This window comes from Malaya genurostris, chromosome 2, assembly GCF_030247185.1.
Source record: "Malaya genurostris strain Urasoe2022 chromosome 2, Malgen_1.1, whole genome shotgun sequence".
NCBI lineage: Eukaryota > Metazoa > Arthropoda > Insecta > Diptera > Culicidae > Malaya > Malaya genurostris.
Genome location: NC_080571.1, coordinates 64,744,053 through 64,769,985, shown reverse-complemented (window position 1 = coordinate 64,769,985; position 25,933 = coordinate 64,744,053). Strand labels below are relative to the sequence as shown.

The 25,933-nt window shown below is 36.4% G+C and overlaps 1 protein-coding gene across 4 annotated transcripts in view; it reads right to left on the bottom strand.

The window, feature by feature from the left end:
• Positions 1-21,547, bottom strand: part of LOC131432833 (transcription intermediary factor 1-alpha-like) — a 146,503-nt gene extending 124,956 nt beyond the window's left edge. For all 4 annotated transcript variants that reach the window (XM_058599370.1, XM_058599372.1, XM_058599373.1 and 1 more), the window contains exon 1: positions 20,504-21,547. In XM_058599370.1, coding sequence (XP_058455353.1) covers positions 20,504-20,671 — 168 coding nt within the window. In that variant the 5' untranslated portion in view covers positions 20,672-21,547. The remainder of the gene's footprint in view (positions 1-20,503) is intronic.
• Between the last annotated feature and the right edge of the window lie 4,386 nt (positions 21,548-25,933).

Genomic DNA, 25,933 nt, shown 5'->3' with positions numbered 1-25,933 from the left:
CGTGTTGCGCTTTCCGACCGACTAAGCGTTGCACATTTGTGTGTGTGTGTTTCTCCTTCTTTCTTTGGTGCGGGGTTCACCCGGCGGAACGGCATCTCAATGCGGGCGGCAGTATTTAGTCTATGATGTGTTTATTTGCCGTCACTTGGATGGTTGGGGACGACGGTAAACGCATGTAGAAGTCGTACACACAAATATCACATTTTCGAGAAATACTTTTATATGTGACAGACATGACGGGTTTGGTTTGCTGGTTTGATCAGTGTTTTACTAGTAATTATTCAATGCGAAAGGTTGCGAAAAATGTTCGTTATCAAAACTATTGTTTCCACAGAAAACGGTGTCAAAAACACTTTACTTTAACCCCCCCAAGAGAAAAGTAACGGCAATACGTAATTGAAAATCGTTCACCAACGGTTCTTCGGTGCAATCGTGTTTACAAACCAAAATCAACTCTGATTTCTGAAACAGATCCGGGAAAATTTCAACTGAACTATTGAACCCAAACAAAACACTTCATTTATCCACCTTTCCAACTAGTACAAGACCATTGTTCGTTCCACCTGGCGCTTGGCAAGTCACGTGTCTGACGGAGGAGGTTCTCAAAATAGCAACAGCAACAACAACAGCAATATTGAAAAACTAGAAAGACACGAGGAAAAGTATACAACCAAACAAAGTCCCGAAACAGCAGGTAACAATTTACCGCCTTATTTCATTCTACTACTATGCTTCGACGGCTACGATAAAGCGGGGTCGACGGTGAACCGACGCCTAGCAAAGAATATGCTACCGCTCGACACCCGTTGCGCTTTGATTATTTTGAATGCTGGTCGGTCCCACATATGCCCTGTCCGTCACAGTAGCAAACAGTAGGACGATGCAAAATTAAGCGTTTCATTGCATCACAAGCATTTTGGTTTATTTTGCCGTTTTTCTCTCAAAATTCATTTGTTGTTAGGCATTTTCCTTAGCTCAGAATGATCGATTGTGGGTTATTTTATTTTTCCGACGATTGTCCCTAGTTGGCGCGGTTCTTACAAGCCAGTTGTCGTATGTTCGAGCCCTCATCTGGAAGCATTCGTATTGTCAGTTGGATCGCAGCACCAGCCATTTAATAGTTCTTTTTTTTTGTAATAATTTTTTTTTCTGGCCTTTTTACGTAAAAGCTTTACGTGGCCGATTGGCTTACATTTTTGTTACCTAATTTTTTTTTTGCTATTGGATCTCGTTGTAACCCTTTTTCTAGGGGGAGATGAGCTTCCATCTCCATCCAACGAGGATCGGGGGTCACTTCGTCCGCGGTTTATCTCATCGTGTTGTACATTGGTTGCAGTTGCTGGTTGATTGGAGGGTAAGTTGTTAACTCCAGCTGGTGGACTTTGTTCTATAGGGAATGATGATGGATTCGCTGTCACAGATGTACTGAGGTTGCTTGTGGTTGGTGTGAAGGAAGCACCGTTGTCCTTTGGTGTGGTTGTCTCCTTGTCCAATTTATCACATGGCTTACCGTAGTGAACAGCTTTTTAGCAATATTGACATGTGGCCATCTGATTGTCATAGGTAACAAGTGATTTGCACGGAATTCTTGTATCCTGATCGAAAGTCACATAAGAATGTATAGGCCTCTTCAAGCGCATGCGTAACAAACGTACGCCATTTAGAATCCCGGGGGAAAAGTTCTTCCACTTTTCTTTTTCGATAGAGAGAATCTCTTCGTATTGGGACATAGTTTTATGAATATAAGGATCGATGATGCTTGAGGGAAGATCATGCACATGCACTTCTATAGCACTATCTTCCATATATACTGGAATGTTGTACCTAACAGTTCGGCTGAAAAGTTCGTATCGTTTAATAGAAACACACATTTTTTTGCCAAAATTCGTTTTTATTATTCAACATAATTACCATCAGAGGCGATACAGCGATAATAGCGATCTTCCAACTTTTCGATACCATTTTTGTAGTACGATTTGTCCTTTGCCTCAAAATAGGCCTCAGTTTCAGCGATTACCTCTTCATTGCTTCTAAATTTTTTACCAGCGAGCATTCTCTTGAGGTCTGAGAACAGGAAAAAGTCACTGGGGGCCAAATCTGGAGAATACGGTGGATGAGGGAGCAATTCGAGGCCCAATTCGTTCAATTTCAGCATGGTTTTCATCGACTTGTGACACGGTGCACTGTCTTGATGAAACAAAACTTTTTTCTTCTTCAAATGAGGCCGTTTTTTTTTTAAATTTCGTCCTTCAAACGCTCTAATAACACTATATAATAGTCACTGTTGATGGTTTTTCCCTTTTCAAGGTAGTCGATGAAAATTATACCATGCGAATCCCAAAATACAGACGCCATAGCCTTCCCGGCCGATTGTTGAGTCTTTCCACGCTTTGGGTTCGGTTCATCGCGTGCAGTCCACTCAGTTGACTGTCGATTGGACTCCGGAGTGAAGTGATGGAGCCATGTTTCGTCCATTGTTATATATCGACGAAAAAAATCGGTTTTATTTCGATATAACAGCTCCAAACACTGCTCAGAATCATCAATTCGTTGTTGTTTTTGATCGATTGTGAGCTCACGCGGCACCCATTTTGCACAAAGCTTTCTCATATCCAAATGTTCGTGAATAATATGTCCAACACGTTCCTTTGATATCTTTAGGGTGTCAGCTATCTCGATCAACTTCACTTTACGGTCATTGAAAATCATTTTGTGGATTTTTTTCACGTTTTCATCGGTAACAGCCTCTTTTGGACGTCCACTGCGTTCATCGTCTTCGGTGCTCATATGACCAGTACGAAATTTTGCAAACCACTTACGAATTGTTGCTTCGCCCGGTGCAGAGTCTGGATAACACTCATCAAGCCATTTTTTGGTATCGGCGGCACTTTTTTTCATCAAAAAGTAGTGTTTCATCAACACACGAAATTCCTTTTTTCCATTTTTTAAACAAAAACAAAAGTAGCTTCACTCAAAATGCAATATCTCACAAACTAATAATCAGACAGCTGTCAAATTTATACACGTATCTTTTGAAGGTTGGTAATAACTGAAAATGGTATCGATTTAATTCTAGTGGCGCCCTCTCATAGAAACGATACGAACTTTGTTCTCGTGCTCCACATAGTGCACATTGTTATTGGCTTTTGCGAATTGAATTGCATCCAACTCTTTATAATACTGGATGTAAACAACAGGGTGGCAAGTGAATTGCCGATTTCAATTTCCCGGTTTTTTCCCGGTTTTTTAAGATAAAAATTCCCGGTTTTTGGAATAGGCTCAAATCGCCCCTGTTTAGTTTTTTTTAATTTTTAATTTAAACTTTAAACAGATATCCCATGTCCAAAAAGGATCATTGTAATTGGCCCGCTAATTGAGGATTCAATTACTTTCTAAGCATTTCGATGAATAAATAAAAAATATTAATTATAACATGTGCGTATAAGAAAAGCATAACCTTTTCCAAGTCATTCAGGGGTTTTGGTTACACGTAACCGATTTCTTCCGAATGCACATGACAGTTTTTATCATTTGTTTTGGTATACATATGATTGAAAATAAATCAATAAGAAACAACAATCCCAAAAACGGACGCTTGTCACTCGGAAAAAACAAGAACAATCTATGCTTGCAACTTCAAATCATTTTGTACAGAGCTTTCTTCGCTCCTTCCATCACATCAGCGGGAAAATTATAAACGGCATAATGGCCAAGGATGGCTTTTATCGTACCAAAGAACGCTCTCTACCAACTCTTCACAATATTCAATCATTGCCATCAAAGAGAGACGGATATCATCTCAGCAACAAAACACCGTCATGGTTCATATAACATAGAATAAACACCAGTGCGAGAGCGAAATTCTCTCGATGGTCTGTCTGACATCACGGGTTAACACGCTGCTGTGGGGATTCTCTCTGAAGCAACAAACGGTCGCTTATTCTCGTATATATTATATACGGGCAGTTGATAATTGCGACGGAATCATTTTACTATTGCCGCTTATTCTAACTATGTGCAATTAACCTTTGTATAAGTAGTGTCTATAAAAATGTCTGTGACCAGGGTTTTGAAATATTGTATATTGTAACCTAGTATGAGAATCATCAAGTCGAATTATCTGCGATAATTATCAATTTGCGATTCTCTCTTGGATCATTGCCGGACTGTATATATTTTGTTAAGGGCTGTGAAATACTCAGAGTATGAAGTGGAGCGAAGAAATGTAGAATAATTTTCGCACGGTTCATGCATCGAGAGAGAGCGAGTTCTTGTAGCATCTTCTACCAGATTGAAAATTTTATATACAATTTAGAAAAATATCGAGCCGCTTTCTGCCAAATTATCGACAATCACCAACACTGATGCTGGCACAGCGAATCTAACATAATATCGTCATTGCCTTCGGCCATGGTACAATAAATTGTTATATGGACATAAACTGTTCAAATTATGTCGTTTGCAAGCAATCTGTTCAATGAACGATACCCTCAGATGAATTTTCATGTAATAGAATTGAATATAAAATCATCAGATGTATGTATATCTAAGATTTCGCAAAACCGTTGACTTGCTCTTTTTAAACACAATTTTTTTCTAATATATCTGTTAGTAAATAAACAATGTTTACGATTTCAATGCGTTGATGGGTAAATGAATCAAATGATAACTGTTAAAATGCACAATATATCGATCTAATCCTAATAGGATTCTAAACGCTCGTAGAGTAATCAGTAAGTACGAGTTCTTCATGATGAACTCTCCGCTGGTTTTAAACCAGTTTTATTTCCAATAGCCTAACTAATTTATCTTCTATGAGAAATCTTCCTACAATTGATCCGATTCTAGCAGATCAATCAATAACATTCAGGGTTTCAAATTAAGCAATGATTAGTTTAATTAGTTATATATTCTACCAGTTTAGAACTAATCGACTAAAATACTGTCGAATTTAAACCCTGAAATTGTTTTGGGAAATATAGATATAGCCGTAAATAATTTAAATCATTACTTTATTGAAGTTCCAAAAGCTCAAACTAAATTCAATTCACCTTCATCTACATCCATATCAACGTTCTTGTGATCCTACTATGGAATAGTTGAGGACCTTTAAAATAAAATTAAACATAGATTCAATGAACAAATCAATTATTTTCTAAATCTTCCTAAGATTCTATACTGGTTCTCAGAAACCAGTTTCAACTCTTCCAATTTTGCGAGTCCTTTTGATATCTCACAGAATATGAGCATAACAACACAAGTATTGTCTCAAGATAACCTTACTGAGACAAATTATGATGAAACAAGGGCAATTATTAGCAAACTTAATAACATACATATTTTCCCTATGTTACTTTGAGATTTTGCCATAAATTTTGCAGGTGTTTAGAATACTTATTTAAAAATTTAATAAAAATCCAACAGAAGCATCCAAATTATCCTTATTTTTCAAAATGAGCTTTCATTGTGCTGTTATTGATAACAACTTAAAAAACTCTGATGATTCCTGTTTGATTTGAAACTACCTGCAAGCCTCTAAAAATCGTTGGACGAGACATGGGGTGTTGGCCCAATTTCCAATGGACAATAAGTTATTTCAACACTTGTACTGAACATTTCGCTCAAACGCAAAATTGGGTATTGTCTCTTACTCTTCGATTGTTGAAAAAAAATTATTATGCTAACAACTGTTACTCATAGGTGAGCTTGTAATATTTTTCCCGGTTTTTCATTAAAATTCCCGACTTTTTCCCGGTTTTTCCCGGTGAAATCAAATTCCCGACTTTTTCCCGGTTTTCCCGATTTTCCCGGTCACTTGCCACCCTGAAACAACATTATTTGTCTTATTGCATTGAAGTAAATGCACACGCTTAATGTCAAGATGCATTTGCTCCTTAAGCAAACTTTCAAGTTCTTGTATCGAAGATCGAATTTTGCACTGCCTGAAGTCAACAACAATTGAATTCTTTCGTGTCGGCGGTAGCTTTTGTTCGTTTGGTTCACTCATTTCGAGGTCGTTCTATTGTTCACTACACAATACTGTACCTGGTTTCTTTCGTCCCGAACGTAAGCGGTTTTGTTATATCGACTGATTTGGATGAGATGTAAAGGTGAACTGATTTAATGGTTCTGTACGCTATGAATCGGCTACAAAGTATGTTGAAACGGAAAATCACATTCCACAAAAGCAGTGTAATACCAAGGTTTTGCTTTTGTCTGTGAGTACCAATTAGGGATCATCTGAGCTTCTATTTCTATCTCATTTCATCATCTCATAGCTTTGAACATGAATCATAGCTTTCATCATACCTGAACGAAACTGTGAAATACTTTTAAATGTTTATTCGATATTTCTTCCCATTGAGAAAAAATGGTTTTAAATCCTTCACTGATCGTTTTTTTCCATTAAATTACCATTAACTCTCCATTTAGGAAACATTTTCGTCTCATGTTTTACAGTTCGTCATGTTCGTGAATATTTACTAATTGCTTCGTCTCAAAACATGATCACTATTTCATGTTGTTACAGCACTTTTCAATGTTGGATGACTTCACAATGTATGTTTCACTTTTCAATTGTTTAATTAACAATTAAAAACTTCTAAAATTACCAGCTAGACAATAAACATTTTCCAAACTATGCAATGAAAGGTTGAACTTAATTCATTTGATTGCGCTTTGCTTTCATCTCATTTCGAATCGCAAGGTTGCCGAGTTGTCTCATAATATAACGAAAAACAAATTTTTCCAACTTTCCCATATAGAAAGGCTATGCAATCGCTGTGAAAACCGACTTTACAAACGAGGCCCAGAGAGCCGAGTGTCATATACCATTTGACACAATTCGTCGAGATCACAAAATGTCTGTGTGTATGTATGTATGTATGTATGTATGTGACAAATAATGTCACTCAATTTTCTCAGAGATGGCTGAGCTGATTTTCACAAACTTAGATTCAAAAGAAAGGTCTTATGGCCTTATACAATTTTCCTCAATTTCATTTGGATAAAATTTCCGGTTACATAATTACAAGGAAATATGTGCAAATTTATAAACAAATGGAAACTCAATTTTCTCGGAAATTTCTCAACCGATATTCACAAACAAAGATGCAAATAAAAGGTCTTGAAATTCCTTAATAAGTTCCCGTAAAGTTGATCCAGATCCAACTTCCGGATCCGGTATTACAGTGCGATAAGCAACAATTTTCAATTTAATGAGTAGTTTTCCACAAGCGATGGCGAAACGGTGCTAAGTTTTATAAAACTTATTGCTGAATTCATCTAGTTAACAGATCTTGTTAGTTAAATATATAAAAATATTTACAGGGTTGTTACGAAAAATTTAAAAATCAAAACACGCGAAATCCGTGCATTACACCACTATTTTATGCAGGTGATAATTTCCGCAGAATTTGAAAATCCACATGAATGTTATTTAAAAATCTACATAAGTTTGTCATATAAACATAATAATAATTTTGTCCTATAAACATAATAAATAAGTCCGCTTATAACACGTCACTTTGAGAAATGCCATGAAAACAATTTCATTTTTATTCTCCATCTTCTTCGATGTCCTTAGTTAATTTATACTCTTTGATGTACAGAAAATGTTACACTAAAAATAAAATTGCTTACAATTGTGATTTTGAAAAAAGTTACACAGATTTTAGCGAAGACAATTTTAAGGTAGACCACATCAAGATGATCTGATATATTTTTTTTCAATTTCAGGTTCAATTATTTATCGCCTTCTGTTTAGTTTTTGTTTTCTCAGACAGCGCCTTCTCCGGTTGCTCTGAATGTCTTTCTTTTCCTCCTCATCTTTTATTCTTTCATTCTTTTATTTGCAGCAGGAGCGCACTGGAGTTAGTTTCTGTCAAACTTACTGTCCAACAGGCATAAAACCTCCTCATCGTCTGGATCAACAGATTTCAATCATCCAAATGATAGATTTCCTTAAATCTAGTGCCTCTATAGTAACTAAATCTAATAAGACAATAACATGAGGAACGATTTCTTGATAACATTACGTGATAAATGAAAGTCGAAAGAATTGAAACATTTGTTAAATATGCGGCACATGCTAGCAATGGGCTCGTTATATCCACAACTAGTTCCTACATAGGGAATCCGAAGAAAAATATATGCTCAAAGATTACGACGTCGAATGTCTAATTGTATTCGCGACTGAAGTAGGTCTGCCACAGAACTAGCTTTACAAACATCGCGATGGACAGATAATAAATCGAGACCAATAAGTTTGCAGCAGTCACGGTAACTCGATATGTTGTAAGGATATCTTAATGGAAGACGTCGGACATCGTTTTGGTAATAAAGTGACTCTCAAAACTGATTCAATTTGTAGGCTGTATTAGTTACTATACTAAACGAACCGACTCCGGCTATACTGGTTTCATGTTCCTGGTTCCAGAAGTACCGGAAATAGTGGTCTAAAACTCTAAAACAAGACTCACTCAATCAGTCGGTGTTGAACAGTCGTTCGCACCGCACGCGTATAGCTCTTGGCTCCTGGAATTTTTTTCTGGCTACCTAGAGTTTCATTGATTCAAGGCTTCAGTCTTTTTCAAGGCTACCTGAATCACTAACTAAGTGACTAAGTGATACAAAGAGTGATATTAGAGTGACTAAGTGATACAAAGAGTGATATTAGAGTAACTAAGAAATTAATCAGCCTTTTTTAAGGCTAGCTAGGAGTCTAATCGAAGACTAATTTAGCCTAGTTAATTTAATTTAAAATTTCATTAATTTCAAAAATGCCTGCGTCCAACCGGAAAGGCAACAAGCCTAAGGCTAAAAATAATTCAATACGGAATAAATCACAATCCGTTATTCAACATTTTTCTAATAACATTCACGATCTTATAGAATCTGAATGTAAAAATAAAAGACAACGGACGGATTTCCCTTCCGCTGATCCTATGCCGTCTAACAATATTTACGAGATTCTTCCTGAATCCGATTGTAGCGACATAGAAGAAAATTCTTCAAAAATTCCCAAAATGGACGCTTGTCGTTCTGGGAAGAAACATCAATCTATGCCACCAGTGATGGTGATGATTTCCGACTTCAAAGCATTCCGTACTGAGCTTTCTACTTTTCTCCCGGAAGTAAAAGTCTCATTTCAAATCGGACGAAGAGGAGAATGTCGAGTCTTGGTGGATGGATTGGAAGATTACGAACGTCTTATTCGATATTTGTCCGAAAAACTTCATAAATTTTATTCATATGATATAAAATCAGACAGACCCTTCAAGGCTGTCTTGAAAGGATTATCAAATGATCAAAGTATTGATGAAATTAAAAATGAACTAAAAGAATTGCTTGGTTTTGCCCCTTCCCAAGTAATACTTATGAAAAAAAGAGCGAATGGTACTTCTAAACCACGCTCTGGAATTTCCCATGAACTTTACCTAATACACTTCAATCGAAGTGATGTAAACAATTTGAAAACTTTAGAAAAAGTACGTTTCATTTCCCACATTAAAATTCATTGGGAACATTATAAACGGCATAATCGTATTGCAAACTTAACGCAATGTCGTCGTTGCCAAGGCTTCGGTCATGGAACCAAAAATTGTCATATGGATATACGGTGTTTGAATTGTGGTAAATCGCATTCGAAAGACGATTGTCCAATGAATGAAACCACTGATAAATTTTCATGTTCAAATTGCAATGGAAATCATAAATCCAATTATTTGAAATGTCCTGTCAGAGAAAAAATTTTAAACGCTCGTTCGCTTAGACAACAAGTCAAATCAACGACCTTAAATTTACAGAATATACCTGAAAATTCTTCTAAGGCACCTGCCAATTCGTCTTCTAACGAAAACAATTTATTGACAGGTAGATCGACCTCGTCATCATCTTCTTCTAATGTCAGTTATGCTGGTATATTAGGTAGAAATCTATCACCTATTTCTTCTAATGTAAATAATCAAAACACAGGACCGCCTTGCAGTTCTTCTTCTAACGAAAACAATTTATTAATAGGTAGACCGGCCAAATCATCTTCTTCTAATGGCAGTCTACCTACAAATATTCCTTCAATGCCATTCGCTTCTTTAAATGAAGTCGATTTAGGCGATATAACTGAAAATAAAATGATCTACCTACAAGATCAACTTTTTCAAATGATCATCCAAATGAATTCGACTTCATCACTTTTTGAAGCATTTCAAATCGGATGGAAATTTGCAAATAATATTATAATGAATTTAAAATTTAACAGTGATGTTAAATAATTATTTGAATATTTTAAATTGGAATGCTCGATCTTTGAAATCGAGTGAAGATGAATTTTATAATTTTCTCAAAGTTCACAAAATTCATATTGCCATTGTGACAGAAACTTTTCTTAAACCAAATGTAAAATTGAAAAGTAATCCACATTATGTGGTTCATCGATTTGACAGGTTTACTGGAATTGGTGGTGGAGTTGCCATTTTTGTCCAACGGCAAATTAAACATCGAATTTTACCTTCTTTCAATACTAAAGTTATTGAAAGCTTGGGAATCGAAGTTGAAACCATTCATGGAATTTATTTCATCGCTGGAGCATATTTGCCATTCCAATGCACCGGCGAACAATTAAATTTCTTTAAAGGCGATTTGCAAAAACTTACAAGATATCGATCGAAATTTTTCGTAATAGGGGACTTAAATGCTAAGCATGTCCAGTGGAATTGTAGGCAAAATAACAGTAATGGTAAAATACTTCATAATCAACTCTCAGCTGGTTACTTTACAGTTCTTCATCCCAGTAATCCTACTTGTTTCTCTTCCGTGAAAAACCCGTCTACAATTGATCTGGTTCTAACAGATCAAAGTCACATTTGTAGTGAACCGATTACACATGCTGACTTTGACTCAGATCATCTTCCAGTAACATTCAGACTTTCCAACGAAGCTATAATTAATCCAATTAGTTCTGTTTTCAACTATCATAGAGCTAATTGGTTGGATTACAGATCTCACATTGAAAATCATGTGGATCATGAAACTATTTTAGAAAATTCTGCGGACATCGACACAGCAATTGATAATTTGAATCATTATATTATCGAAGCTAGAAATCTTTCAGTTCCCAAAGCTCAAACTAAATTAAATTCTCCTATCATCGATGACAATCTTCAACTGCTCATTCGGTTGAAGAATGTTCGTCGACGACAATATCAACGTTCTCGTGATCCTGCTATGAAAAACATAGTTAAGGATTTACAAAAAGAAATTAAACATAGATTTACTCTTTTGCGAAATGAAAATTTCGCTAAAGAAGTTGAACAAATTAAACCATATTCTAAACCTTTCTGGAAACTTTCTAAGGTTCTTAAGAAACCTCAGAAACCAATTCCTGCTCTCAAGGAAGGAAATCAAATACTTCTTACAAATGGTGAAAAAGCTCAAAAGCTAGCTCAGCAGTTCGAGAGTGTCCACAATTTTAATTTAAACGTTGTGAGTCCTATTGAAAATGAAGTCTCACTGAAGTATGATCATATTTCAACCCAAGTGTTATCACACGATGACATTTTTGAGACGAATTTTGATGAAATTAAATCAATTATTAGGAAACTCAAAAACATGAAGGCTCCTGGTAATGATGGAATTTTTAATATTCTTATTAAAAATCTTCCCGATGTTGCCTTGAGACTCCTGGTTAAAATTTTCAACAAGTGTTTTTCATTAGCTTACTTCCCAAAAAGATGGAAAAACGCTAAAGTAATTCCTATCCTAAAACCTGATAAAAACCCAGCAGAAACATCAAGTTATCGCCCAATTAGCTTACTTTCTTCTATCAGTAAACTTTTTGAAAAAATTATCTTGTTAAGAATGATGACTCATATAAATGAGAATTCAATTTTTTTACCAGAACAGTTTGGATTTCGTCATGAACATTCAACTACTCATCAACTTGTCAGAGTAACGAACATGATAAAAGCAAATAAATCTTCTGGGTTATCCACTGGAGTTGCTCTTCTAGACATAGAAAAAGCATTCGACAGTGTTTGGCACAAAGGTTTAATAGCAAAAATGTCTGATTTCCAGTTTCCTATTTATTTGATCAAAATGATTCAAAATTATTTAACTGATCGTACTCTTCAGGTTAGCTATCAGAATTGTAAATCTGAAATGCTACCCGTACGAGCCGGTGTTCCGCAGGGTTCGAGTGTAGCTCCAATCTTGTATAATATTTTCACTTCTGATCTACCAAATCTACCCGTTGGTTGTCAGAAATCGCTATTCTGTGACGACACAAGTCTGTTAGCCACAGGTAGAAATCTAAGAGTGATCTGCAGTCGCCTACAAAGAAGTTTAAATATTTTCAGTGATTATCTGTCAAAATGGAAAATTAAACCAAATGCAGCAAAAACGCAATTAATTATCTTTCCTCACAAGCCAAGAGCTTCTTTTCTAAAACCAAACAATAATCACATTCTCAAATTGAATGGCTTGGAATTGACATGGTCTGATCAAGCTAAATACTTAGGTTTAACGTATGACAAAAAACTCACTTTCAAGGATCACATTGAAGGAATCCAGGCAAAGTGTAATAAATATATTAAATGTTTATATCCTCTTATAAACAGAAATTCTAAGCTCTGTCTAAAAAACAAATTGTTAATTTATAAACAAATTTTCAGACCAGCCATGCTTTATGCGGTACCAATTTGGTCAAGCTGTTGTTCCACCAGGAAGAAAACGCTTCAAAGGATTCAGAATAAAATTCTGAAAATGATTCTGAAGCGTCCTCCCTGGTTTAGTACAAATGAGTTACACAGACTCACAAATATAGAACCATTAGATGTAATGTCACATAATATTATAAGCAAATTCCGACAAAAATCGATGCAATCTTCAATTGAATCGATTCGCTCTCTGTATTAGTTAGTAAGTTAGTATATAAGTTCCTTTTCCCCATTACACAATACAAGTAGGTTTAGAATTTTCCCTACACAAAAATCTCAGAATTGCGGAAGCAAATGATGTCTTCATGGTAATAACCAAATCATATATATATATATAATAGGGCTGAAAAGTCACCACTTGTGGCTGAACACCCAATTTAAATCTTAATAATTTAATTTTAACTCATATTCCAATAAATAGTTATTTAAAAAAAAAAAAAAAAAAAAAAAAAGACTCACTCAATTTTTTCAGAGATGATTTGATCGATTTCCACAAACTTAGGCCTCAAATAAAAGTTCCTATAGTCTCATAGGTTGCTGTTTAGTTTTATCCGGGTCCAACTTATCACTCAACTCTTTGCATCAAATGACACTCGAAACTTTCGACTTTCCAAAAATCGAACGAGAAAGTAAAGCACCGTATTCGCCGCTCTTACGGTCTTCTGAAAAATCAACCGAGATATGTTAACATAACACTGTTTAGTGTGTGTGTGTGTGTGTGTGTGTGTGTGTGTGTGTGTGTGTGTGTGTGTGTGTGTGTGTGTGTGTGTGTATGTGTATGTGTGTGTGTGTGTGTGTGTGTTTCGTCGGCTGTATATCTAATATTTTCATACAGATTAAGCTTACAGAAATATTTTAAATGTAAGACGAAAGGAAACGAAAACGACCCAATAATTTATAGAGACGTATTGATTCCAAACTGGTTTAAAAAATATCGTGCGTTGTCTCACGGTTTGCTTTTAAGAAGAATTCTGTCATTTTGAACCTAAGAGTGTAGGATATAGGACGAATATAGTAATAACGCTAGGAGAGTGAACATATAAGAAGTGTTTTAGCTGTTTTTTAAATTTAGTTTAATTTCCAAGCAATGTTCAGTTCTCGATATGGAGCAAAGCGAATTAAGCAGAAACATGATATAATAAAAGTGATTTTAGTGGCTAAATCAGAGGTTAAACGTTAGTCACCAAGCCATTTTTGATCGTCTACATGTCATGGGAAAGATTCAGAAGGTGGGAAAATGAGTTCATCATGAGCTGAATGCTAGACATCAGGAAAAGTAAAAAAAAAAAACACAGCGATTTTTTTTTTTCATGAAACCAAACGACGCGGTGCATCTGATGGGTTCAGAACAGCGACGTGCACTACGATCTGTTCAATACTAATGACCAGTGGCGGCTCGTCCTTAAATGCACGGCACAACCGGTCAAATTGAGGCAATTAACTACATCCCCATCCGCATTCTATTATTTTTTAGATTCTCATTTATTCAATGAAATCAGATCGGATTGTACCGAATGGAAAGTAATAAGCGATTTTCCACAGCACAATATGCACAAATTCATTATAAGCATCTTCGTTATTTTTTTGCCAAAAATTCAACCAATATCATTCCGCAACCACCGTATTCACCTGATTTAGCTCCATGTGATTTCTGGCTATTCAGCAAACTCAAACGACCGCTCCGGGGAAACCGTTTTGAGTCAATTGAAGACATTAAACGTGAATTGCTACGCACATTGAAGACTATTCCGAAAATTGGCTTTAGCAACTGTTTCGAGGATTGGGAAAAAACCGGGTGATTACTTTGAGGGGGACGAAATAGATTTGGAAGAATAAATAAAGAATTTTCAAATTATGAACATAGTTTTACTATTTTTTGCCCACAGTAATATACATCCAAATTGGAATTTCAAGTATCTCTTGTCGCAGTGTTAGGGTATATTCCTTGCACATGAGTTACTGCAAAGATTCACGAAGAGAAGATCAATGCGACTCCAATGCGACATTACCTAATGAAATTATCCTAGTTTTAAGCAATTCGTTAATCAAAATTAGAAGAAAAAAAGGCAGGTGGGTAATGTCAGAGACATAACTGGATGTCGTGAATACGAAAACAACTGACATGTTCCTTAACACTTCCGAATATCAATTAGTTGATCAATTGTATGAATTATGCAAGCATTCCCCTTTGCACATTTTTCGCAAAAACAAAGAAGGCTTCACTTTTTGTTGAGAGGCTTGTTTCTACCTGATTTCATTTGTAGCTTTTTCACTAATGGGCGGTCCTAACGGCTATAAAAATAGCCGCATACAGAATTTTAATGTTGATTATTTCATTTCAGATTTGCATAATTTATTCAAACAAACTATCAATATGCTGAAGGGGCTCGTTTCTAGCATTCAGAAAGGTCAAATTGCGTAATTCTCTACGACATTAAACTCTGGAACATTTTTCGCGAAAAAAGGCTTCACTTGATCTCGATTACTGTGAATTTCACACAGCGAAAAGTGCACAAATCTAACCAAACTGTTCTAGATTTGCACTAAACTGAGGATATTTCCCTACGATTTGCGAACAACAAATCCTAATAGTTCTTTAGAAAACTTTTAGAGCCATTAGAACGGCTGATTTTGTGCAATGCTCTCCACCGTTGTTTTTTTTCCAATGCTAATGACTGGCAGCTGTGACGTAATCGCTCTTGTCGAAAGCGAAACTAGCTGTGCAGACGACACAAAACACATCTGCTCGCAGTGGCGATAGAATCCAAACTGATTGAATTTTTGTTAGGAGATTTCCTTTTATGTGATTTCGTTTGTAGCTTTTTCACTAATGGGCGGTCCTAACGGCTATAAAAATAGCCGCATACAGAACTTTAATGTCGATTATTTCATTTCGGATTTGCATGATTCATTGACAGAAACTATCAATATGTTGTAGGGATTCGTTTCTAGCATTCACAAGGACCAAATTGAGGAACTCACTGCGATATTCACCACTTGTCGGAACATTTTTCCCGGACGATCTGTTGTACAGCAGCAGATATTTTGTTCTCTTCTTTAGAACGCGTTCTGATTGGCTGGTTTTGACATGGATCAAATGAGACAGGTTTTTCAATAGTGTACTATTGAAATACTTCAATGCTTTTGCTATACACGTTTAAATTGAAAAATTTCGATTCTATTGGTAGTTAGATTATATAAATCCTTTCACAGATCACTGAGCTATGAGCTTTAAAAATACGAGAAAGGCAAACGCGCCTTGTGAATTATCCTCTTTGATACTCGTTTATACCAAACATTTCAGAAAAGTTTCATTTTGAATTATTTGAGACTATGTCACAAAACTGAAAATTTTATCATAAAATTGTGATCATATTTCCGATGGCATGTCGCAAGAATTATGTTGATTCATTAGATACAACAATAGATATTCACGATCAAAAACTTATCACTCTCTCAGAGGGTAAATTTTGAAAAGGCACCCCATAGTAAAGTAAGTCGTATTCACGACAAAAACCCTCGGCATCTTACAACTTAAGCAGTGTGCTTTATAAATTATATTATTGAATTAAAAAAAACATAGGGAATTACTCAGCTCACCTCGGAGATTTGTTGTTCTCTCTGTCACGTTTGGCTCTGTGAGAACTTGTATGCACACCTACAGCAGAGGTTTCAGTGGCTTATGCTTATGGTAGTTGAAAACAAATTGCAGTCCCCAGAGATGCCAGGTTCGCCGATTAATCTGTGTTCAACAGATTCTGAATATGCTGCACACATTTTGAAAATGACAGACTTTCACAGATTTCTGAAATCAATCACAGAACGACAATGAGCCCCTAAAAGTCCTCAAATTGCTAGGGAAAAGGAAGTGTGCGTTTGAAAGTGGCGGGACCTTTTTTTGCTCAGACTGATTTTTGGTTCGAACAGAGATTTAAAAAAGAAATACCTGGCCTCCTTGGCTGTCTCTGTTACAGCGTCGAAATGGTTTTATTGACGACATAACAGACAAATTTGCTCGACGCGCAGGTTTTGTTTTCTTTTGTATCGATGATACTGAAAAAGTTCAATAAAAAATCCCATCCAAAAGTATATCGATATTTAATTGTATTGAAAAACACAAGCGAGAATCATTTCCTCAATCTTTAGTTTTCACTTACAACAAACTGTTACATCTGTTATAATCAATGCACAACCCATAAATTTTGTCACGAGAGGCCACTGACTAATGTAAATACTAATCGCTGGCAGCAACAAATGGTGAAATTGAATCAAGCATTGCTTAAAATGCGACAAGAATGCTCCACAACATTTGGCCAAATTATTTCTCCTATGGCCCATAACAGTTCGGCTGAAAAGTTCGTATCGTTTAAAAGAAACACACATTTTTTTGCCAAAATTCGTTTTTATTATTCAACATAATTGCCATCAGAGGCGATACAGCGATTATAGCGATCTTCCAACTTTTCGATACCATTTTTGGAGTACGATTTGTCCTTTGCCTCAAAATAGGCCTCAGTTTCAGCGATTACCTCTTCATTGCTTCTAAATTTTTTACCAGCGAGCATTCTCTTGAGGTCTGAGAACAGGAAAAAGTCACTGAAGGCCAAATCTGGAGAATACGGTGGATGAGGGAGCAATTCGAATCCCAATTCGTTCAATTTCAGCATGGTTTTCATCGACTTGTGACACGGTGCATTGTCTTGATGAAACAAAACTTGTTTCTTCTTCAAATGAGGCCGTTTTTTTAAATTTCGTCCTTCTAACGCTCTAATAACGCTATATAATAGTCACTGTTTATGGTTTTTCCCTTTTCAAGGTAGTCGATGAAAATTATACCATGCGAATCCCAAAATACAGACGCCATAACCTTACCGGCCGATTGTTGAGTCTTTCCACGCTTTGAGTTCGGTTCATCGCGTGCAGTCCACTCAGCTGACTGTCGATTGGACTCCGGAGTGAAGTGATGGAGCCATGTTTCGTCCATTGTTATATATCGACGAAAAACATCGGTTTTATTTCGATATAACAGCTCCAAACACTGCTCAGAATCATCAATTCGTTGTTGTTTTTGATCGATTGTGAGCTCACGCGGCACCCATTTTGCACAAAGCTTTCTCATATCCAAATATTCGTGAATAATATGTCCAACACGTTCCTTTGATATCTTTAGGGTGTCAGCTATCTCGATCAACTTCACTTTACGGTCATTAAAAATCATTTTGTGGATTTTTTTCACGTTTTCATCGGTAACAGCCTCTTTTGGACGTCCACTGCGTTCATCGTCTTCGGTGCTCATATGACCAGTACGAAATTTTGCAAACCACTTACGAATTGTTGCTTCGCCCGGTGCAGAGTCTGGATAACACTCATCAAGCCATTTTTTGGTATCGGCGGCACTTTTTTCATCAAAATGTAGTGTTTCATCAACACACGAAATCCCTTTTTTCCATTTTTTTCACAATAACAAAAGTAGCTTCACTCAAAATTCAATATCTCACAAACTAATAATCAGACAGCTGTCAAATTTATACACGTATCTTTTGAAGGTTGGTACTAACTGAAAATGGTATGGATTTAATTCTAGTGGCGCCCTCTCATAGAAACGATACGAACTTTTCAGCCGATCTGTTACGTAAGGTCCAATGTTGGCACGCTCTCCACAACAGCCTTAACATGGCACAACAAGAAATAGTCCAAAGGTGTTAAATCGCACGATTTAGGCAGCCAATTATCGGGCCCAAAACGTGAGATAAACTGTTCACCGAAGGCGGTTCTCAATTTGGTCATTGTTTCGCGTGCCGTGTGGGATGTGGCATCGTCTTGTTGAAACCATGTCCAATCCTTCCATTCCAGAAAATCGTCGTCTTTGAAGAATCCACATCAAACAGTGACTTTTTGGGATGCATTGGTAGCAGCTTTTAGCTGGTCTTCTATATACTTAGGTACTCATCAAATTTTCTATTCTGTCATTTACTTCTGATCATTAAGCATTTACGCTAACAGGATGCAAAATTAAAGTTTACGTCGGCGTTTGATACACACGGACATAGTTGCTCAGCCATTATTTTGATATTTATACTGTAAATACATTATATCAAACAACAACATGAGACAGGAGTCGTAACACCACTAATGATATCAAAACTCTATTTTATAGTCATCCGGTCGATCTCAGGAATTCGCTCCACGGGCTTGTAACGACCAAGCAACTGCATCCGGTAGAAAATTTCCCCACAGGCAGCATCATATGGAACCGTGGCCGAGCGAGAGACATTATGGATCCTTACAGGATATGAGCATAATTTCTTTACTACTTCAATCAGGGAACAGGAACTCAATTTCCAACTAGTCATGTTCGATTTGTTATTTTTTTGTTATTTCAACATTCAACATATCGTCAGTGCACCTAAGGCGACAGAAAGCGATCATCGGTTCAATCATCAACAAATACAAAAAACAATTTTGCGAAAATATTCCCGAACGTTGTCAAGCGTTACTGCCAGTCACAGAAACGTGTAGCGGAATGATTTTCGCCGCACCAGCCGGCTGACAGACAGGCATTCCGACAGTTTGCTGCTACGTCAACAACGTTGACACGTGACTGACGGACAGAGGAACAAAAGAGTTTCTCCATATTCTTCATAGCCGCTGGCAATCATTCCCTTCCTCCCCCGTTTCAACGGGTTTGCCACAGGGAACAAAAACGAACGGGAGCTGCTGGAATTGAAGTCAGGAAGAATGGTCGACGTTCTGACACAAACGAGTGAGAACGACTGACATGTCACATGAGTAGTATATGTGAGCATGACATAGAAATTTTCCATCCACACGGCAGTCAGTAGTCAGTCAGATCGGAAAAAGGCTAGCTTTTGATTTTGATCATACGATGATGATGATGATGATGATGATGATAATGCAACTTAGAAGGTATGGGTTGCCGGTGATTGTTTTCCATTGTGGCATTGTGAGACAGTGAATGAATGTGACAGCCGAACGGCAAGGTTGATGCCATTGGGACATTGTCGGGTGCAGGTTTGCAGAGTATGCTGCAGCCTGTCGAAATGAGCTGGAAATACGTGATTCCTTGGTTACGATGAATACGATATTCAATCGCAATCAGTGGAATCGTGACTAAAACCATTGACACAATCACGAAGTCATGAATAATCCAATTGGGACCGAGCCGTAATTTTTCCGAGGAAAAACTCAATAGCATATCTTTGTAAAATATTTGGAAATCATTTAAGCGGCAACCGGTTGCTCAGAGACCTAAAAGTCAGAAAAAATCATCATTGCCACATTTCAGAGGACAGATATTTATTACAAATTCACAGATTAAAAGTTAAATTAAAATTTTTTTTTCAAATATTTCCAATGCCGCCTGCATTTGAAAACTAACCGTTTTTTAAGTGCACATAACCATTCATACTTTTATGTTTTATATTTTTAGTCTTCGACGCCTCAATGCATCAGGAGTTCAACTTGAGCAGCCTCCCTGCAAAGTGTTCCTTAATCATTACTTTTTAAACCTTCTAAAATCAATTATATATTTTGCACTATTAAAAATTTGACCGTCATGTTGTTATAACCTTCTCGGGAAATGTAAAAATAAAATTCAAGTTGAATCCTGTTCAGTTCTCTTTCAAATCATTTCCCATCTTCAGTTAAGTTTCGATCCCAAAATTTTACTCTACGCGCGATGTTCCATTCCGCGTTTCAAATTTGACTGTGAGATGAGAAGACGATGTAAAACATCACATCCGGTCTTCGGAGACTCCATCAATGCCTACCTTATTCTCCGCACTGTCGCAGGGATTCGCGCTGGCCTTGTCGGAATTTTCAAACAACTCCTGCTTGATGTTCTCCGGCAGCAACGGCAGGAAATCGTTCATCGGATCCACCAGGTCGTCGGTTTCCATGCTAACGGCCGGCGGAACAGCCGCCGTTTGTGATGCCATGACTTCCGAGGGACTTCCCCAGCAGCAATCCAACTTACGGCCAGAAGTCGTACGCGAACAATTTTAATCTCGATACTTTTCACTGTTTGTATGCGGAACTGATATGCAATCCGTTGCAGTGCGTAATCAGCAGCGGCACCGCGTCCACATGGACACCGGACAAAACAAACCGCACTATTTGCCACTTTTTTGAGGTTGAACGTCTCCTGAGGTTTTTCTATTTTCGTTTTTATGATGATGGCCTACATCGGTTTTCCACCGGAAATTTTTTTTTTCTTCCAGTAACTACTCACACAGCACTAGCAAGACACAAACACAACGAGATACGAGTACACCAAATCACTTTGCACACGTAGGTACGCAGCGTCTAGAGAAAGATGGCCGCGAATTTCGGTATCCAAACGCGATGACTTCCCCCAGGGGACAAGACTATTTTGCACAACAGCTCGGTACACGAAGTTTGGCCGTAGCACAAATCAAATATGTTTACCGGTCTTCTACTTTATTATAATTATACGCCTGGTTTCATCCAAAACTCTTGTTTTTATTGTCAACAAGCAGATTCGTTTATGAGAAAACTTTTTTCCTTGTTGCCATTTTTTCGTCCATTCACTTCACAAACTGAGACGACTGATGGTCACAGAAGTCGATTTCTTTGTAGCATTTTTCACCACTTTCACTTTAGATCGTTCAGCAAGAAAATTGCTTTCTATCGAATACCGTCAAAGCAAAAATCAATCCAATGTATCTGGTTGTTTCTGTCCGGAAAATTATTTCCTTTTCACCAGAATTGAATCCTGATTGCACATCCGAAACAGCTTAATCGGTAGGCAGCCGACGCGTTCGCGACGTTTGACCGCAGACAGACGAATGTGATGTTTTGCGATCTGTGTGAATGAACGGCAAGCAAGCCGAGCGTGCTGAACGAACAGTCGAAACGCATACCGTTGCAAACAAATACCATATCACACACAGCCATCCAAGGAGATGCTGTGCAGCCCATGTAGCAGAATCGACATGACTATACGTCAATGATGACAGCCAGAATGACAGCGTAAAATTCATATAATATAACCGTTCCAGGGTTGTGTGTTCAGCGATGCTCAGCAACGCTGTAGCAAAGCAAAATTTTCCCGTAAATAAATAAACCATTGATTTTACAGCATTAACAATTGATTCACAATTAGATCTATGGGTTACAATACATTTTATTGTATCATGACAAGATTTTTTTTCATTTCGAACGATTCAATATTTCTACGATTTCAACGATTCTACAACTGAATTTATTGTAAACATGGTATTTCAAACAATATGCAAACTGTACATTTGATTGTTCTCCAAGAAAACACGTATGAGAAAATTTTATGATTTGAATTGTTACGATACTTAACAACCTATACATTCTATTGTAAAAATCATATTCAAAATAAACTGAATAGTGTATAACAATACATTAAAATATTTTTCAATGGTCAAAGCAAAATTGTGGAAGGTTTTGTAACAGTAAATCGAATTGTTTTTCCATAACATACGACAACTGGCTTGTAAGACAAGCGTCCTATGCATTGAACCGCCAACCCGTAACTATACCGATTCATTGTAATTTTCACTGGCGGTTAACAAAGATTGCGAAGCGACAAGATAGCGGCTGAATGTCGCAAAGATAACGAAACTGCCTTTTTGCCTTTCTCATATGGAAAGGATATGCAATCACTGTGAAAACCGACTTTTGAATCGAGGCCCGGAGGGCCGGGTGTCATATTCCATTCGACTCTGTTCGTCGAGTACGCAAAATGTATGTGTGTGTATGTGCGTATGTGTGTATGTAACGTTTGTTTTGCATTAACTTTTCTCGGAGATGGCTGAACCGAGTTTCACAAACTTAGATTCAAAAGAAAAGTCTTGTGGTCCCATACAAAATTCCTGAATATTTTTTGGATCCGACTTCCGGTTCCGGAATTAGGGAATAAAATGTGCAAAAAATTATGGAAATAAGTGCACCAACTTTTTTCGGAGATGGCAGAACCGATTTTCACAAACTTACATTCAAATGAGAGCTCTTTAGGTCCCATACTAAGTTCCTGAATTTCATTTTGATCTAACTTCCGGTTCCGGAGTTGAGGTAAAATGTGCAAGAAAATGAAAATATGTTTTCTAGCGTTTCTCATAGATGGCACTCCCGATTTTCACACTTAGGTTCAAATGAAAGGTTCTGTGGTCCCATACGTAATTCCTGAACTTCATCCGGATCCGACTTCCGGAAATATACGGTAAAGTGTGTTACCAATTTTATACCACCACTGAAAAGGGCGAAAAACCGTAAAAAAAATTCTAAATCGACCTCAAATCTTTTCCAATTGATAGTTTCTATCAGCAGATGGTCAAACAAACCGATTTCGGTTATTCTTTCAAGAATCGAAGAAAATTATTTTGAAGAATATCACAGTATTATCACAGACTAACAGACAGGACACTCAAATTAGATTCTTCAATCATTTTAACGGTCATTTCGAATATTCCTTTATTTGGGACAGTGTTCACATGTGTCATGATGGCGCCACGTTACCCTATCAAAAACATCCTGTCTGTCATCTAGACTGTGTTTATTGTTTTCATTTACCAACAGAGTTGCCATTCATACAGAATTACCTGTAATGTATTGATTTGTATACGTCCATGCGAATTTCATGCAGGATACAGATTTAATACATATTGCCAAAACTATTTACAGAATTGTGCCTACTTCTCAACCTCCAACGCAATACAAAATCGAACCCGTTTTGTTACAATATTTACTTGCTTCTGGTCTGCCGCCACTTAATTTCGGGTAAAAACTACCAACACAATAAAAAATAGTCTATATGAACAACGTTGAGTCAAATAAATGGTTACCTTCCAACATCGCGAAAAAGTTAAATATATTATCAACGTAATCCAATAATTTATTGTGACGATTCATTTTCAAATATTTTGATGAAATCAGGCATCCCTGCAAGCAGCTGATCGATGTTGACAAACGAGGGGAAACCAACTAGTAAAAAAACTTTTACATAACACAAGGGGTGTACAGATAGTAAATAGTCCGCGCAGTACAATATAGGTGGAACTAGTGCATCACGAAAAATTATTTTTATAAGAATTTACTCATACTGTCATGTCTGTTAGTCTGTGGTATTATATATGATAGTATGATTGATGTGAGAAAGGCATCATTACACCACTAGGTGGGTTAAAACAGGTTTTTTTTTTTTAAATTGATCGTTAAATGTCAATGTTTTTATAACCAGAATAATTATGCAATGATGCTTACACGTTAATAAAAAATGACATTACATTTTAGTATTGACACTTTTAATGATCGTATGAGGGCCGCTGTTAATAATTCTTGTCGCTAGAGAATATAACCTTTTATATCTGTAATTGCCTTTAATCCACTAGATGATTCATTTTTCTATTTGCTCTAATGCTTGATATAAAAATGCTGTAAATTTCAGTACAACAGACAATTAAGGGGTTAAAACAACTGTCCTACTCCTGGCAGGAATGCCAGGTAATATTTTCACGTCTACGTACAAGAAAACCTCCAATGCAGTGTTAAGTTCTATAAGTATGACGACAAAAAACAAAAAAGAAGCCCAATGCAATTTTAAAAATCTGTAAATTGGAAGATTGTAAATAAAAGTTTCAAAAACTTGTCAAAAGCCTACGAAATATCAAAATCTGCTTACAAAAGAAATCGGCAAATTTCCATGCAAATCTGCAACCTGGCACCTGCGATTCTGACGCTCATTGTTTTGCTATTCTGTGGCGATTGCGTCGCATTCTATGCTTTGCTGAAAACCACAATATCGGTTTTTATAACGATTTTTGTACTCCATACGGTAAATTTATAAATTCTAAGCACAATTAAAATAATCTTTATCTAATGTTAGTTCATTTTATACTGATTTTGTAAATCAAATTTTCTATTAAATTAAATAAAACATGCTTTAATTTTATCAAAATATTTATTGAAACAAACAAATCCACTGAGAATAATCAAATATTTCAGGCAAGTTTCAAGCAACAATTTTTGCTATATTAAATCAAATTTTCTTTTGTTACGTCTCCAATGTTTAGTTGGAGTAAGTTTTCGGTGCACCAGATATTGAATACCTTAATTTAATGTTGGAATACTTCAACATGTTCACCATTTCTTATTTCTATATAGAGCTTCATGTCGTCAGCATATACAAGTTCTTTTAACCTAAGAATAAATGTCCTAAAATAGCTTAAATGTTAACCTTGGGGAACATCCGAAGCAACATTTGTTGTTTTGGAGTATGTGTTTTGATAGCGTACAATGTGTTTATGTTTTGTAAGATATAATTCTAGCCATTCCAAAAGGTTTCGATTAGTGGCATATTTTTTTAATTTTAATAGTAATAGATATGTCAATTTAGCTTTTCTGAAACCAATATATAGATTTTCTACATAGTTTCCATTGACCATAACTTCCAAAGTTTACGTAATGAATTTCAAGAGATTTGTTGAAGTAGATCGACCTTTTAAAAAGCCTATTTCTTGTTTATGGAAATATTCCCATTCTTCCTTCCGGTACGAAGGAAAAGTGGCCACTTTCACGGTCTGTCTCGGCATATTGCAGATTTCAGTGCCAATATTTTAAATGGTTCCGTATGGGTTCATTTGGGAAGGAAGGTTTTTACTCTTCAGTTTTGTTTTAACATAGCTAAAGAAATTTTGTGTAAGCTTCTTGATTTCACTTTCAAATTTAGGGTTATATTCTTCGTGTGCAATTTTCAGGTCATTGCGAATGTCATATTAGTTTTCAAGATTGATAACACTTATATCTTTCCTATAAGTCTAATGTGCTTTATGTTTTCTAATTTTCAAGTTGAATCACTATTGTGACTTCTTTTTACTGGTGTGATTCCACATTCGCAGATTTCGTGCACTTATTCTGCAAATCACCTCGCAGCAATTTCGATTAAAATTTATATGGTAACAGATTCTTGCCGAGAGCGGTCATATATTACACGAAGAAATATAAATATTCATCCAAAATATGTAATATAATAATAAATTACATAAATGATCATAATGTGAAAAATAGTTGTGCTAGATGTACAAATACGCCTAAATTTCTTCCACATTGATTAAAAATCACGTTGAGGATGTTACCATTTTTATTTTCGTTTTATGACCGGACAGAATAACGACGCAACCCTGCTTCAATATCGTTATAACAGTTTTGAATGA